Source organism: Entamoeba nuttalli, assembly GCF_000257125.1.
Source record: "Entamoeba nuttalli P19 unplaced genomic scaffold asmbl_3220, whole genome shotgun sequence".
Lineage (NCBI taxonomy): Eukaryota > Evosea > Mastigamoebida > Endamoebidae > Entamoeba > Entamoeba nuttalli.
Window position 1 is genome coordinate 300 of NW_008575918.1, and position 14149 is coordinate 14448.

General features: G+C 26.5%; 9 protein-coding genes across 9 annotated transcripts; 5 read left to right on the forward strand and 4 right to left on the reverse strand.

The window, feature by feature from the left end:
* Positions 1-409: 409 nt before the first annotated feature.
* ENU1_059600 (programmed cell death protein 2, putative) lies at positions 410-1348 on the forward strand (the record flags this gene model as incomplete). Its single annotated transcript, XM_008858109.1, has 1 exon — positions 410-1348. The coding sequence occupies one exon, from the start codon at positions 410-412 to the stop codon at positions 1346-1348; it is 939 nt and encodes a 312-aa protein (XP_008856331.1).
* A 554-nt stretch (positions 1349-1902) lies between these two features.
* On the forward strand, positions 1903-3090 carry ENU1_059610 (leucine rich repeat protein, BspA family protein; the record flags this gene model as incomplete). The annotated part of the gene is made up of 1 exon (XM_008858110.1): positions 1903-3090. One exon carries the CDS (start codon positions 1903-1905, stop codon positions 3088-3090), a length of 1188 nt encoding a protein of 395 aa, XP_008856332.1.
* Positions 3091-3245: 155 nt separating this feature from the next.
* ENU1_059620 (hypothetical protein) lies at positions 3246-4607 on the forward strand (the record flags this gene model as incomplete). The annotated part of the gene is made up of 1 exon (XM_008858111.1): positions 3246-4607. One exon carries the CDS (start codon positions 3246-3248, stop codon positions 4605-4607), a length of 1362 nt encoding a protein of 453 aa, XP_008856333.1.
* Positions 4608-4655: 48 nt separating this feature from the next.
* Positions 4656-5720, reverse strand: ENU1_059630 (RNA lariat debranching enzyme, putative; the record flags this gene model as incomplete). Its single annotated transcript, XM_008858112.1, has 1 exon — positions 4656-5720. The coding sequence occupies one exon, from the start codon at positions 5718-5720 to the stop codon at positions 4656-4658; it is 1065 nt and encodes a 354-aa protein (XP_008856334.1).
* Positions 5721-6079: 359 nt separating this feature from the next.
* Positions 6080-7489, reverse strand: ENU1_059640 (hypothetical protein; the record flags this gene model as incomplete). The annotated part of the gene is made up of 1 exon (XM_008858113.1): positions 6080-7489. One exon carries the CDS (start codon positions 7487-7489, stop codon positions 6080-6082), a length of 1410 nt encoding a protein of 469 aa, XP_008856335.1.
* A 169-nt stretch (positions 7490-7658) lies between these two features.
* On the reverse strand, positions 7659-8285 carry ENU1_059650 (hypothetical protein; the record flags this gene model as incomplete). Its single annotated transcript, XM_008858114.1, has 1 exon — positions 7659-8285. One exon carries the CDS (start codon positions 8283-8285, stop codon positions 7659-7661), a length of 627 nt encoding a protein of 208 aa, XP_008856336.1.
* Positions 8286-8744: 459 nt separating this feature from the next.
* Positions 8745-11006, forward strand: ENU1_059660 (glutamine--tRNA ligase; the record flags this gene model as incomplete). Its single annotated transcript, XM_008858115.1, has 1 exon — positions 8745-11006. One exon carries the CDS (start codon positions 8745-8747, stop codon positions 11004-11006), a length of 2262 nt encoding a protein of 753 aa, XP_008856337.1.
* A 277-nt stretch (positions 11007-11283) lies between these two features.
* Positions 11284-11862, forward strand: ENU1_059670 (GATA zinc finger domain containing protein; the record flags this gene model as incomplete). The annotated part of the gene is made up of 2 exons (XM_008858116.1): positions 11284-11355; positions 11443-11862. 2 exons carry the CDS (start codon positions 11284-11286, stop codon positions 11860-11862), a joined length of 492 nt encoding a protein of 163 aa, XP_008856338.1.
* A 260-nt stretch (positions 11863-12122) lies between these two features.
* Positions 12123-13370, reverse strand: ENU1_059680 (hypothetical protein; the record flags this gene model as incomplete). The annotated part of the gene is made up of 1 exon (XM_008858117.1): positions 12123-13370. One exon carries the CDS (start codon positions 13368-13370, stop codon positions 12123-12125), a length of 1248 nt encoding a protein of 415 aa, XP_008856339.1.
* Positions 13371-14149: the final 779 nt, after the last annotated feature.

The following is a 14149-nucleotide window of genomic DNA, read 5'->3' on the forward strand; positions in this document are numbered from 1 at the left end:
ACAATATAACAATAACAAATTTACTTAGTTTGAATGAACTAAAACATTACTCTTACTTGATGATAATTACAATAAGTAACCAAATAGTTATTAGAATTAGTTTTATTAACACACACAATTTATATATTCTTTAAGAGTGAATTATTTAAAATGTCAATAATCTGTTTCTAACAATCCAATTTGATTTTTTGAATAATTTTTGAAATAACAGAAAGAAGACAAGAAAATAGTTCAATCAATGATTTAATTATCAAATATTTCCTCTTTGATTAAAGTTTTTTCAAAGAATTAATAATTATTTGTTTTATAAAACAACTAGAAACAAACCCTAAAACATATTCTATTACTTTCCATTTTTCAAGTTTAATAAAGAAAGAACAAGAAACAAGTTATTTGAAATTCACAAAGAATGGAAGATGGCATAATCTGTGGATTTATTGAAGAATTACAAGAAGAAGAAGTGCCAAATCCAATTATGAATAGAAGTGGTGGATGTGCTAGTTGGTTAGGTAAGAAAGTACCTAATAACTCATGTCCACATTGTCAGAAACCTATGTTATTTATGTTACAATTATACGCACCATTAGAAATGGTACAATCATATCACCGAGTATTTTATTTATTTCATTGTCCATTTTGCTTAAAATTCACTGTGTTAAGAAATCAATTACCTGAAGGAACTTCATATGACAAAGAAGATTTTTGTGAGAGCATTGTTACTGAAGAACAATGTGTAATTTGTGGATTTCCTTCTTCAACACATTGTCCTGATTGTACTACACCATACTGTTGTTCATTACATTGTTTATATGATAGAGAAGAACATAAATTGAAATGTGGACAACCATTACAAAGAAAATTAGGAGGAAGCAGAGATAAAGCAAAACCTCAAAAAAATGCATCAGAATATCTCATTGTCACTGAACCAGAGAATGAGTTAATAGAAAAAGAAGATGTTCAGCTAAAAAAGGTAATAGAAACTATGCACCCAGACAATGAAGATTTAGGAATTAAAGAATCTGATTTACAACAAAGTGATCCAGTCTGGATTAAATTTAATACAAAAATTGCTAAAGACCCAAGTCAAGTTTTGAGGTATCAATTCAATGGTAAGCCATTATGGATTAAATCAAATGATATTCCACAACACCCTCCTTCTTGTCCTCGATGTGGTAAACAATGTGTTTTTGAATGGCAATTACTTCCACAATTTATTTATGCAACAAATTTAGATATTGAACTTAACATTGACTTTGGTACTATTGTAGTATATTCATGTCCTGATTCATGTGGAGGTGATGATTATGTTAATGAACCAATAGTAGTTCAATACTTTGACTGTATTTGAGGGTGTCTGGATAATTATAATTCTTTTTAGTAAATTTTATTATTAAAATATAGTAAAAAAAAGAACTTAAAAGAAAAGAAGAAAAGAATTAATGAGTCATATATTGTTTGTTGTAGAAATTTTATTTTAATATTTTTAATATATTTAATTTGGTTCTAATAATCATTTATTACTTATTCATAGAACTGCTGAAATTACTTTTCCAACTGAAGAAATAGCAAAAACAGTCCTTCGGGTTGTTAGTGTAGATAAAGAATTTAAAAAGCATGAAGTTACAAGAAATTTAATTGTAGAAGGAAATATAATGAAAATGTTTGTTATTTCTAAGGTATAGTTACTTAATGTAAAATTGATGAAATTGACTTAATTTAGCGAATATATTTCAAATGATCTTAAACTTATTAGAAATGGATTTAATACATTAACTGAACATATTCATCTTTCTTTAGACACTATCAAGAATTTTGCATGAGAAAATAATTTAACTTTTCTTCTCTTTTTTTTTTCTTTATTCAATTAAACTCAATTTGTTTCATCTTCTTATTTAATATATAATGGGTTTAGTTGATAGATATTCTATGTTGATTATTGCACAATATTTTCCAACGATAAATGATCTTTTTCATGTAATGTTAGTCAATAAAAAGTTCATTAATTTAAATGAATTATTTCATTATAATCCATATGATATTTCAATTAATCAATTAAAGTATTTCCCTTATTTACATACACTTCACTTTTATAAATCAATTACAATTCATGAAGTTCCAAAGGTATTTAAAATCGTTATTCATTTTGATATTTCCTATTTTCAATTACTTAATTATCAAAAAAAGTTTCAAAGAAAAGTTGAAGGAAAAAGAGTCATATTAACAGAGATAGAGCGAAATGATTTAAATATTTATAGTTTGGATGAAGTACCTTCAGAAGTAACAATTCTTGGTCAGTCATGTTTTGCTCTTTTAGATATAGAAAGTCTTAATTTTTCACCTCAAATTCATGAAATACATGAAAATTGTTTTAATGGAATAGATAAATGTTCATCGCTTGTAATTCCTACAACTCTTACATTTATTGATCAGTTTAGTTTTTCAAATAGTTCTTTAAAAAGTATAACTATTCATGATGGAATTCTTCTTAGAATGAAAGCATTTGATTATTGTGGAGATGTCACAGAAATTCATTTAACCTCAGGAAAGAAATTTCATGGATTTGTAGATACTTCTCTACAAGAATTATTTAAAGAAAAGAAAATTGAAACACCAAATGTATATTTTGATACGTTTTCTATCGCTTTTCTTGAAGATGCATCAGTCATACCGAAAGAATATAAATATATTACTGATTATTGTTTTAATGAAGAAATAATTAATACAATTCATCTCTCAGAAGGTATTATTCATCTTGGAATTAGAACATTCAAAAATTGTTATTCATTAACAAATATTTATCTTCCAAATTCGTTAACATCAATTGGAAAAGGATGTTTTAGTGGATGTAGTTCACTCAGTCAAATAACAATTCCATCCAACATTACATCTATTCCACAAAAATGTTTTAAGAATTGTAGAAACCTTTCTTCAATCAGTTTTAATGGGAAAATTACAGAATTTGGATTTGAATGGAATAAAAACACACAAGTTTTATGTTCTGTAGAACAAGAAAAGAAGAAAGAAGATGGTTCATTTAATTATAATAAGAATAAATTACTTCAAATATATTTTGAATGTCATTCTAATTGAGTAGTAGATGGTGATGTTTGTGGAAGAATAGGAATGACATGACCAGAACTTTTGTTTCTTTTCATTGTTTTTTTTTACAAAAGTTTTTATTCAAAAAGAAGAGGGAAAAAAAAATAAACTTCAAATATCAAATGAAGTTAGAAAGAGTGTTTTTAATGAATGTTGTTTTATATATTGACTCGATGACAACATTAATTAAATTTATTTTAATAAATAAAAAATGTTTAGAGTCATGTAAAAATTTATATAGTAGTCCATTTAATATAGATTATCAAAAAAAAGATATGATTAAGTTAATGAAATTATTTGAGAAAATGAATACATTACATTGTAGTGCTGGGTTATTTGTTTATGAAAGTATTAAAGAAAGTAAAAAAATAGAATATGTTTTAGATAGATTAAAACATCTTGATTTTGATTGTTCTGTTTTTGATACATTTGATGTTAATGCAATTTCATTTATTCATTATTATTCAAATAGAATTCGTTATTTAATATTTAAAAGGGGAATTGGATTAGTAGAATATTCACCTCTTCCAGAGTTAGAAAAAATGGAAACATTAATACGATTTGAATGTGGAAATGAATTTTTAATTAAAATGACAGAAACTCCAAAATTTGGGAAATGTTTTAAGAAATTAATAATAAATCTAGAGTCATTGAATAAGGAATACATTCAAACATTATTAACTTATTTCCTTGATGTTCCATTTAAAGTTATTATTAAAGTTGAATATTTAAATTCATTTGATTTAAAAACATGGAAAAATGAATTTAATAGACATCGTTCTCAAACTGAATTTATATTACTTGCTAATAAGACTGAAGGTATTGATATTCAAGAATTTGATCAATTTTTATTTAATATTAAAAAGAATAACATTAATATTAGATATTATAATATTGTAAAAAATAATATGGATAACATATTTAAAATTTATTATCCTACTGAAGTCACTGTATGGAACTCTGACTTAGAAGAAAATGACTCAATAGCTCATTTTGAACGTTTAAAATATATTGAAGCATTAAATCTTATTTCACTAAATTTTAAATTTACTACAACATTATATTTTCCAACAACATTAACTTCTCTTAGGATAGATGATTGTGGAGTTGTTACACAATTAAATAATTTACAATTTTTACCATTAAAAAATTTAGATATTAAATATTCAGGAGGAATTTCAGAATTATTACTTCCATCTTCTTTAAAAAATATTCGACTTGAAAGACTTTTCTATTTAAAATCAATACAAGGATTAAAACAATGTGATTTAACTCAATTCAGTATATTTGGTTGTGGAGAAATTAAAGAATTAGAACTTCCAAAAGTATTATCATGTATTGTATTTCAATGTAGAGAATTAACTAAGGTTGATACACAACAAAATACAACAATGACTTATCTTTCATTAAAACAATGCCCAAAATTGAAGGGAATTTATTTACCAAAATCATTAGTATTAATGAAGACACAATGGGATAATAAAATTAATGGTTGTCAAACAGTGTAAAATTTATTTTTATTTAAAATCAATCAATAAAAAAGGTTCTAGTTCATTTCAATTTATATTTAATTCGTTATATATCTTTTCAATATAAAATCTACGTGAAGTAAATTGTATGTCGAAGGTATCTGAGTCATAAATAATTTTAAGTCCAATATATTTTTCCCATAATTCAATGATTTTTTTATCAAGTTCTTTCGTTCTTTTAGATAATAATTCAGAAATAGAATATGACGGGTCAGGGAATTGTGCTTTATTTGCAAATGCAGGCCATGTCATAATAAGATTACACACCCAGTCTTTGTCATATTCGAGGTCTGTTTTTTGTTTTAAAGGAAGGTCAAGATAAGATATTGCATTTTTATACCCAATTTTACCTAATGCAATAAAATGTGTTGATCCTTCTTCTGCATGATACTCACAATGCATATGTCCAGAAATCCAATATTTTGGTTTAAGAGTGTTTAAAATGACTTTATTAATAGGTGAACCAAGAGAAGCTCCGTCTTTTTTAAAGCCAGGTTGGAATCTGTATAATTGTTTGTAATTGCCTTTCATTACAACACCTTGTGGCCAATCATGTGATAGTGAAATGTCAATTTGAGAACTTTGACTTAAATTTGAAAGCATTTGAATAACATAATTTCTTGTATGAAATAATGAAACGACATCATTTGGAGATGGTGGGTATGTGTATGGTTTTGTCTCATCAAATGACTTATAAATTCCTGATACTCCAACAATTCTTAATCCATTTATATTTATACAAGAACATACTCCTAGATAATACATATTAAAACAAACAAAACCTCCATTGTAAAGGTGTAATAATACATTAGATGATTCATGGTTTCCTCCTATAAACAATGTTAAATATGGTGCTTTTTCTTTTCCTTCATAGTACAGATGGAAGTCTCCCATTTGTTTATACTTTGGTGGTACTTTTAAATATACTAAATCAGCTTCATATCTCAGGGTTTGCATATCTCCTGTACATATTACAAATGAAATTTCTTTTCCAGTACTTTTTTCATATTCAGACAACTGTCGATACATCTCTCTGTATTTACCATGAACACAGCCAACTATTGCTATATGTTGTATTTGTTCAGTTGACATTGAATAAAAAAACTGACTAATAAAAAAAATAAAATATTTTATAAAAACAATATTTTTATATTTAAAACATTAAGAAGATAAAATCACTAATTGAAATAGTAATAATGTAACAGTACTAATTAAAAAAACTAAGATATGTCTACACTTTTAAAATACAAAATCTAGTACCTCTCTTTCTCAATTTTACACTAAATATTAATGAATTACATTTCTATGATTTACTTAATGCATGTAACATTAACTAATAATGAGGTTATGAACAAGAAGAGAGAATATTTCTTTAATATATTTTCTAAATTAATAAAAATACATTTTTTTAATGTTTTATAAACAGAATTAAATTTTAAAATTTATTATTGTTATTTAAAGTCTTTTATTAACTTGCATCTTATACAATTATTAAATACAGTGGAGACTAGATTAAACAATGGAAAAACTTTGATTGTGATGTTTTCACAACTTAATACGTTTAGAATAGACAATGAGCTTGGAAGAATTATTTCTATTTCAGAACGAAGTTTGAGTTGTTTGAGTTGTAAATATTCTAATGTTGGAGTTTGAAGACTAAAATTTATTGAAGACATTCTAATTGTGGACATCCCAAAAGTAATATCAGAAGATAAGACTAATGACTTTAATGATATTGGAAGAATATATTTGTATTTAGCCTCTGTGTTAATAACTAAATGCATCTCAATTATCTTTAACTGTGAAAGATTATACAGAGGAGTTAAAAAAGATACTGGAAGGTTTTCTATCTTACAATGAACAGAAATGCTTAATACTAATTTTTCAATCAAATAATTGAGCACTTCTATTTCTTTACATAAATTTTTAATATGAGAAGAATACCATCCATATTTAAATTTCATACTAAAATGCTCAGAAATTACAAATTTTGTTTCCATTAAAATCTCTGGAATCACACATTTAAATAAAACATAAACATTTGGTAGTGATGCTACTTTTTTCCATCTTTGGACTTCACTTTTAAGACAATCATATGCGATAATAATAAATTTAATTTTTGGATATTTTTTAATTTGATGATAAATAGAGTCTTTAATAGTATTTGTTATAGTAATTAGTTTAACTTTTTGCAACATAGTTTTTAGAGAGAGAAAATTCATAACCTTCTCTAAATAAATAGAGATTGACTCCCCTTTATTAAATTTTGAAGAATTCCAACCAATTTCTTCTTCCAAAATAATAGTTAAGTATCTTAAATTTTTAAAAGAAGTCATATGAATAAGAAACCACCATGCACTGTAATTAGATACAATCGAATAATCAACTAATTTTTCTATAGCACAATTCTGGTGTTCATGAATTTCAGTACCAATTGAATGAATACCTTTTGGTAACCATCCTTCTGGATAACCTGGTAAATAATTTCTCAATGAATCATAAAAATAATACTCTCCGTGACTATTTATAAAAAGAGGAAATGTCAAAGAAGATAAAGATGAATCTTGTTCGTCATCATTTTCCATTTTATAAAGATCAAAATTACAAACTGTTTCTATAAGACTGACATTGTTTATTATATTTTGTGGAAGAAAAACATTCAAGTCTTTAATTCTAAATGTTTGAATATTTGGAAAAAATAAAATAATTTTGTATGCCCAATTTTTTATCTTTTCACCTATACCATACTCAATGAGTGGGTTTGTTTTAAGTACTTTACATGAATTCTGACACTTTTTAGAAACAAAAAGAAATGACTTTACATCACTGAATTTAGTAAAATAAAGAAGAACATTTGCCATAAAACAAAGTTCTAATGTATTCTTTTTTATAGTACTTTTCAACATCTTGTTTAATATTTATTAATACTTCATATATATAAATCTTACTTTCTTTTCTTTTTAAATAAATACCTAAATCATGAAGAATGTACAAATTCAATTAGCAGTTCAAAGAACTATACTTCTCTTTTTATTTTGAATCAAAATCTTCACTAATTGTTTCGGTATTATCAGATTCAGTTTTTCCATTTTCTGGTATATCCTTTTGATTAATAAATTGGGATTTTGTTTCTGTAGAGCTTAATTGTCCTTTCTCAGATTCAACCCATCCATTTATTATACGTACCATTTCATTATCAATAAAAACAATATGGTTTGAAGTATTATGTACAAGCTTTTCTTTGATTAACTCACAAACATTCCTTCCAAATTTATAGAAACTCTCTTTTGTTAAAAATGGATATATCCAATTATAACGAACAAACCCCGCTTTGCCTGGTTGACAATAAGACATTTTCTTTTGTTCTGGAGATAATCCCTTTACTACTTCATTAGTAATAGTTTTAATAATTTTAGCTTCTTCAATACTTCTAACTTTTCTGTTCTTAAGTTTGAAGTTATCTATTTGAATAACTTGAAAATATTGAGGACTTCCCTCTTTGTATATCTTTAATGGACATTTAATTCCAATAGTTTTTTTACTTACAGCAATCAATAACCCAATTAAACAATTAACAAATAAAGCCTGATTTTCTCTAGACCTTCTTTTATGTTCTGCATTCTTTGGGTCATGAACTTTATGAGAGCCGTTGTTCATAAAACTCTAAAGACAATATTCGATTTTGTAGATTATTCAAACAACTACATAAAACTTTACAATTTATTTTTATAAGGATTACCTGATTGAAATTTAGTTTTTATTAATTTTCTTTTCTTCATAACATAGTAATCCATCTGTGACTGAATTCTATATTCTTCATAAAATGTTATTGTTCTTTATTATTTTAAACTTTAACAAACATAACGTTTTTCATAAATTTTTAGCTGATATTCTTTATTTATCATGTGTCGTGATGTAATTCACATCCTATAAATAGGCTTTTTTATCATTTTTAAAATATAAAAAATTTTTTATTATAAAAAATAACATGTCATATATAACATAAAATAATAAAATAAACCCTATAACAAAAAAAATAGTCAAAAATGAAAAATAAGGGTTTAGAGTCACAAAAATAAAAACCAAAGAACGCAAAATAAATTACATAGAAAGAAGATGGCTGGAGCCGCAGAACAATTTGAACTAATTGGTATTGCTAAACAAAAAGCTGAAGAAACCCTTAAGAATGCTGAACTTACTAAGACTCTTCTTGATATTATTAAAGAAGCTGGATGTGAAAAAGGATGTGAAAAGGCTATTGGTCAATTATTGTATCAATTAGCTACAAAATTAAATAAAGGAAAAGAGTCAATTAGACCACAAGTAATAGCATGGATTGTTTCTAAGAAAGTTACTAATATTAATATGGATGCTTTAATGACCTATATTAATAAACATCAAGAACTTGATATTCCAACCATTGAAAAAGAATGTGGAGTAGGAGTTGTTGTTACTAGAGAACAAATTATTGAAGGAGTTAAACAATTATTATCAGGTAAAATGGAAGAATTAAAAAAGAATAGATATACTATGGAAGGTCAATTAATAAGAGAAGCAAAAGATTCCATTAAATGGGCTGATGGTAAGGTTCTTAATGAAGAATTAATGAAACAATTAAAAGAAATATTAGGAGAAAAGACTAAAGATGATATCAAAAAGAAAGCACAAAAGAAAAGTGGTGAGCCAAATAAAAAAGAAGAAGTCAAAAATCTTCCAAAACAAAAGAATGTTGATTCAGGAGTTAAATTATCTAAGCCTTCTGATAATATTCAAAAAACTCCAGAAATTCTTGCTGAACATTTAAAAAGAACTGGAGGAATTTATGTTACTAGATTCCCACCAGAACCAAATGGATATCTTCATATTGGACATGCCAAATCAATGTATTTGAATTTTGGTTATTCAGAAAAAACTGGTGGTAAATGTTACATGAGATTTGATGATACAAACCCAGAGAAAGAGACTCATGAATTTATTAATACTATAGAAGAGACTGTTAAGTGGTTAGGACATACTCCATGTGCTGTTACTTATTCATCACAATATTTTGATAGAATTTATGATTGTGCAATTGAATTAATTAAAAGAGGAAAAGCTTATGTTTGTCATCAAACTCCTGATCAAATTGCTGCTTCACGTGAAAATAAACAACCATCTCCATGGAGAGATAGAAGTGTAGAAGAAAATCTTAAACACTTTAAATGGATGTGTCAAGGTAGATATTGTGAAGGAGAAGCTACTTTAAGAATGAAAATGGATATTAATTCACCAAACCCATGTATGTGGGATCTTGTTGCTTATAGAATTAAATTCTTCCCACATCCAGTTACAGGTGATAGATTATGTTGTTATCCATCATATGATTTTGTTCATTGTTTAGTTGACTCTTTTGAAGACATTACTCATTCTATGTGTACATTAGAATTCCTTCCAAGAAGAGAATCATACTTTTGGTTACTTGATGCACTTGATATGTATAAACCAGTTGTATGGGAGTTCAACAGATTAAATATTACTTATACTGTTATGTCTAAAAGAAAACTTCATGCTTTAGTTGATAAAGGATATGTCAGAGGATGGGATGATCCAAGAATGCCAACTATTATGGGATTCAAACGTAAGGGATATTCTGCTGATGCTATTAATAATTTCTGTAGAACCGTTGGAGTTACAACTAATACTACTGTTTATATTGACTATGAAGTTCTTGAACAACATTGTAGAGATGATATGGAGGTTAAATGTAAGAGAGCTATGTGTGTACCAGATCCTGTTAAAGTTATTTTAACCAATGTTCCAGATGATTATTGTATTGAAGTTGTAAGACCAAATCATCCAATGAACGATAAAATGGGAACTAATACTGTTCATTTAAGAAAAGTACTTTATATTGACAGAAGTGATTGGAGAGATGAAGACAAAAAAGGATATTGGGGACTTGCACCAAACAAAGTTGTTGGATTAAGATATGCAGGAAATATTATTTGTCATAAATTTGATAAAGATGCTGAAGGTAAAATTACTTGTTTATATTGTACTTTTGATGCAGATAAAAAAGAAAAACCAAAAGGACATATTCAATGGGTTAGCTCTGGTACTAATGGAGCTGAACCAGCTAAAGCCGAGTTAAGATACTATGATACTCTCTTTACTGATCCTAAACCAGAAAGTCCAGATTGGGAAAAACTTATTAATCCAAAGTCACTCACTATTGTTAACGGTTATGTTGATGAAACTTTAGAACATGTTAAACCACTTGATTGTTTCCAATTTGAAAGAGTAGGATTTTTCTGTTGTGATAGTGACTCTAAAGAAGGAGCTTTAGTTTTTAACAGAACAGTTGGACTTAAAGAATCTAAAGAAAAGAAACAAATTTAATTTGATTCTTTTTGTTATTTAGGTACTTCGATTCATTCTGTTTTAAGTATTTTTAAAAATAAAACTATTGTATATGATGTTTTTGCTATTTTTTTTTGCTATATTTATTGACGTTGACTTTTCTGAAAAGAGAAAAAAAAAGAAATAAAAAAATATAGTTCTGGAACTTTAAAAAAATAGTTCTTGAAATGTTTAGTTAATAACCCACGTGTCAAAATCAAAGGGTTTACTTTTAGGGTATAAAATGATCTCTAAAATAATTGAATTATCAGTTATAATGGAAACTGAAAAAGTGATGGCAGATGAAAATATTACAGATCTTCCTAGTTGTGTAAAATTTTCTTGTGACGTTTGTTTTATTATGAGATTTACCAATGAAGAGATGAAATGATCTTATTAACTCAATTTTTGAAAAGTAGATCATCTAATAATTTAGTTTAGACAGTCAGTACTTGAATTGTTATTATGGTGTAATGAGAAAAATTTACCAATTGAACAATTTGCTTTACTAAAGTCAAGAATGCTTGGAATGTTAGAAGAGTACAATCGTCAATTGTACCAAGGTACTTCCCTTGAACAAACACAACCAGTTATTGAACAACAAAAGAAGCCACAAACAGAGCCAACAAATCCAAATGGTAAGAAACAACGTGGAAGACCTAAGCTGGATCATAATAGAGAATGTAGTATTTGTCATACAACCAAAACATCTGAATGGAGAACTGGTGAGTCACCAAATACTTTCTTATGTAATGCTTGTGGTCTTAAAGCTCTTAAAAAAAAGAAGAGAGAACAACAAATGGCTACTACTCCAACTTCAAATTTTGTAAGTGGAACAAATTATATCCCTTCTTAATTGATTGTTTCTTTTAGGTTTATATGTAATTCTTTCAATGTTGGTATTATCTTTTTCAAGGGTTGAAATTGATGTGATATTCTGTTATCTTTATTTTTTTGTTATTTACTTTCATGAAGAAATTTTCTTAGTAACAATAATTAAATGAAATTGTTGGAAATTAATTGTTTTGTAAAAGAAACTTATTATAATCACTTTTTAATTTATTTCAATTATAATATAAAATTTAGTTTTTTAAATATTAGGAACATTGGTATTGATTAAAGTTTCTTTGAAAAAAATTGTTTGATGTACCAGTCGTAAAGACTATTAACTTCTTCTTTACTTATTGGAACTGAGTTGGTTGTCATTCTCCCAATTTTTGATTGATAGTCATTAGTCAATGCTTTTTTCATTACTTCTTTATCAATTTCACTAATATTAATACTAAAATGATGATAAATAGATTCAACAACAGAAAGAGGGTCTTTGATTATCTCATTGAAGAAAACATCATAAATTTGTGATTGTCTTGATGGATTTTGTTTGACCCATTCATTTCGTACATCTATCGCTTGTTTCAAGATACAGTTCTCTATCTCTGCAATGTTATGAGATAACCATTCATCAGAAACTTTTTCCTGATTTGTTTTCGTTAAAAATGTATTTTTGATTGTTTTGAAGTAAGGAATAGAACTTTTAATGATGTCATATGGATTGCGATGAATCCATATTAACCGAATATCTGGGCATGACGACAATACATCTTTTAACACACACAATAACGTTGCATTCTTTATAATTAAGAATTGGCCATTGTTCATTGGTCTTCTTAAAAGATTTAATTTATATACATTCCATTCGAAGTCCATTAATGAATTCCATGAAGAAAAGAGGTTACAAACAATGTCCTTGTATTGTGGCAATGCCATACAATGAGCAAAATACAAACCATAGCAATTGTATTGAAACACACATTCTTCATTTGCATCTGGATTAATTGCATGAATTTTATCAAAATCATCACACCCTCTTTTCATCATATTATGAATATATTCTGTGAATTGGCGTTGTGCTTTTTCTGTTATCGTTGAAAACCCAGGACACAAAGCCTGCCATGATGTAAAGTAATGAGCTTTAGTGTGTGCACACATTATATTAAATAGTGTTGTTGATCCACTTCTTGGAAGACCAACAATAATGATTGGTTGTGTAATACGAATTTCTTTGAGAGAGTGTTTATTGATGTGAATGTCTTTGAATAGTCTCATCAATGATCCAATTCTATTCACTGTTTGTTTTATGAAAGCAAGGTACTGTTCTTTGTCTTCTTTTACTTGATCGTTTACAAGAAATTGAGCACTTTGTAATGAAATTACTTCTGTTTGATGAAGGTCATTCCAAGTATCATTTAATAGTGTTTGATAAAGTTCTAAATGGGTTGGGTCAAGAGACTCTAAAAATTGTTGGATTTGATGTTGAATTTCATAAAGATGAGAGTCGTACCAATCATTTAAAGAGATATCCATGGGTAAAATTAATAGTTCTTAAAGTGAATTTAGAAGTTTTATCAGTACTTTTTTTAAATATCCCAAGAAAAATCTGTGATATAGATATCTATTAATCTTATAACATGATTTATCAAGAGATTGTTTCAAGCAATAGTCACTACTAATTGTCTTATTTGATACATCACCAACTAACCAAATTTGATTAATTAATAGTTAGAGGAATGAATAACTGACTATATTTACTGTAAAATCTTTCTATATTTTAGTTTTTTTTATGTAAAAAGTCTATAAAAATAAGTGAGTAAATAAAGAGTTACTTTTCATATCATTATGTTTCAACTCTGAAAAGTACTATTATTATTGTCTTAAAAAATAAATAAAAAAGTAGCGACTATTAATTAGTTTTACATTACTGAAGGTTCTAATGTTAAAGATAAGTATTATTACAACTACAAGACAGTAAAATAGACAAATTAAAGATTTTAATAGAAGTATTTTGTCAAATCATAAATGATAAATCATAGTCATTAAAAAAGAATATTCACAGTATAATGTATAACTAAATATAGTTTAGACATTTGAAAGTGAATATTAGAGATGTATTAATAAATTATATTTCTTTCCAAAGACACAGTTCCAGAAAGCTTTCACATATTATTTTACGTTTTTTTTTAGAGGTTGATTTAATGAAATAAGTTGTGTAAGTTATTTGTTTAATTTATTTTTCTATAATGTAATTTAAATGGACTAAAAAAGAGAAGAACTTTATACTTCACAAATTAAAATAGAATGCCAAA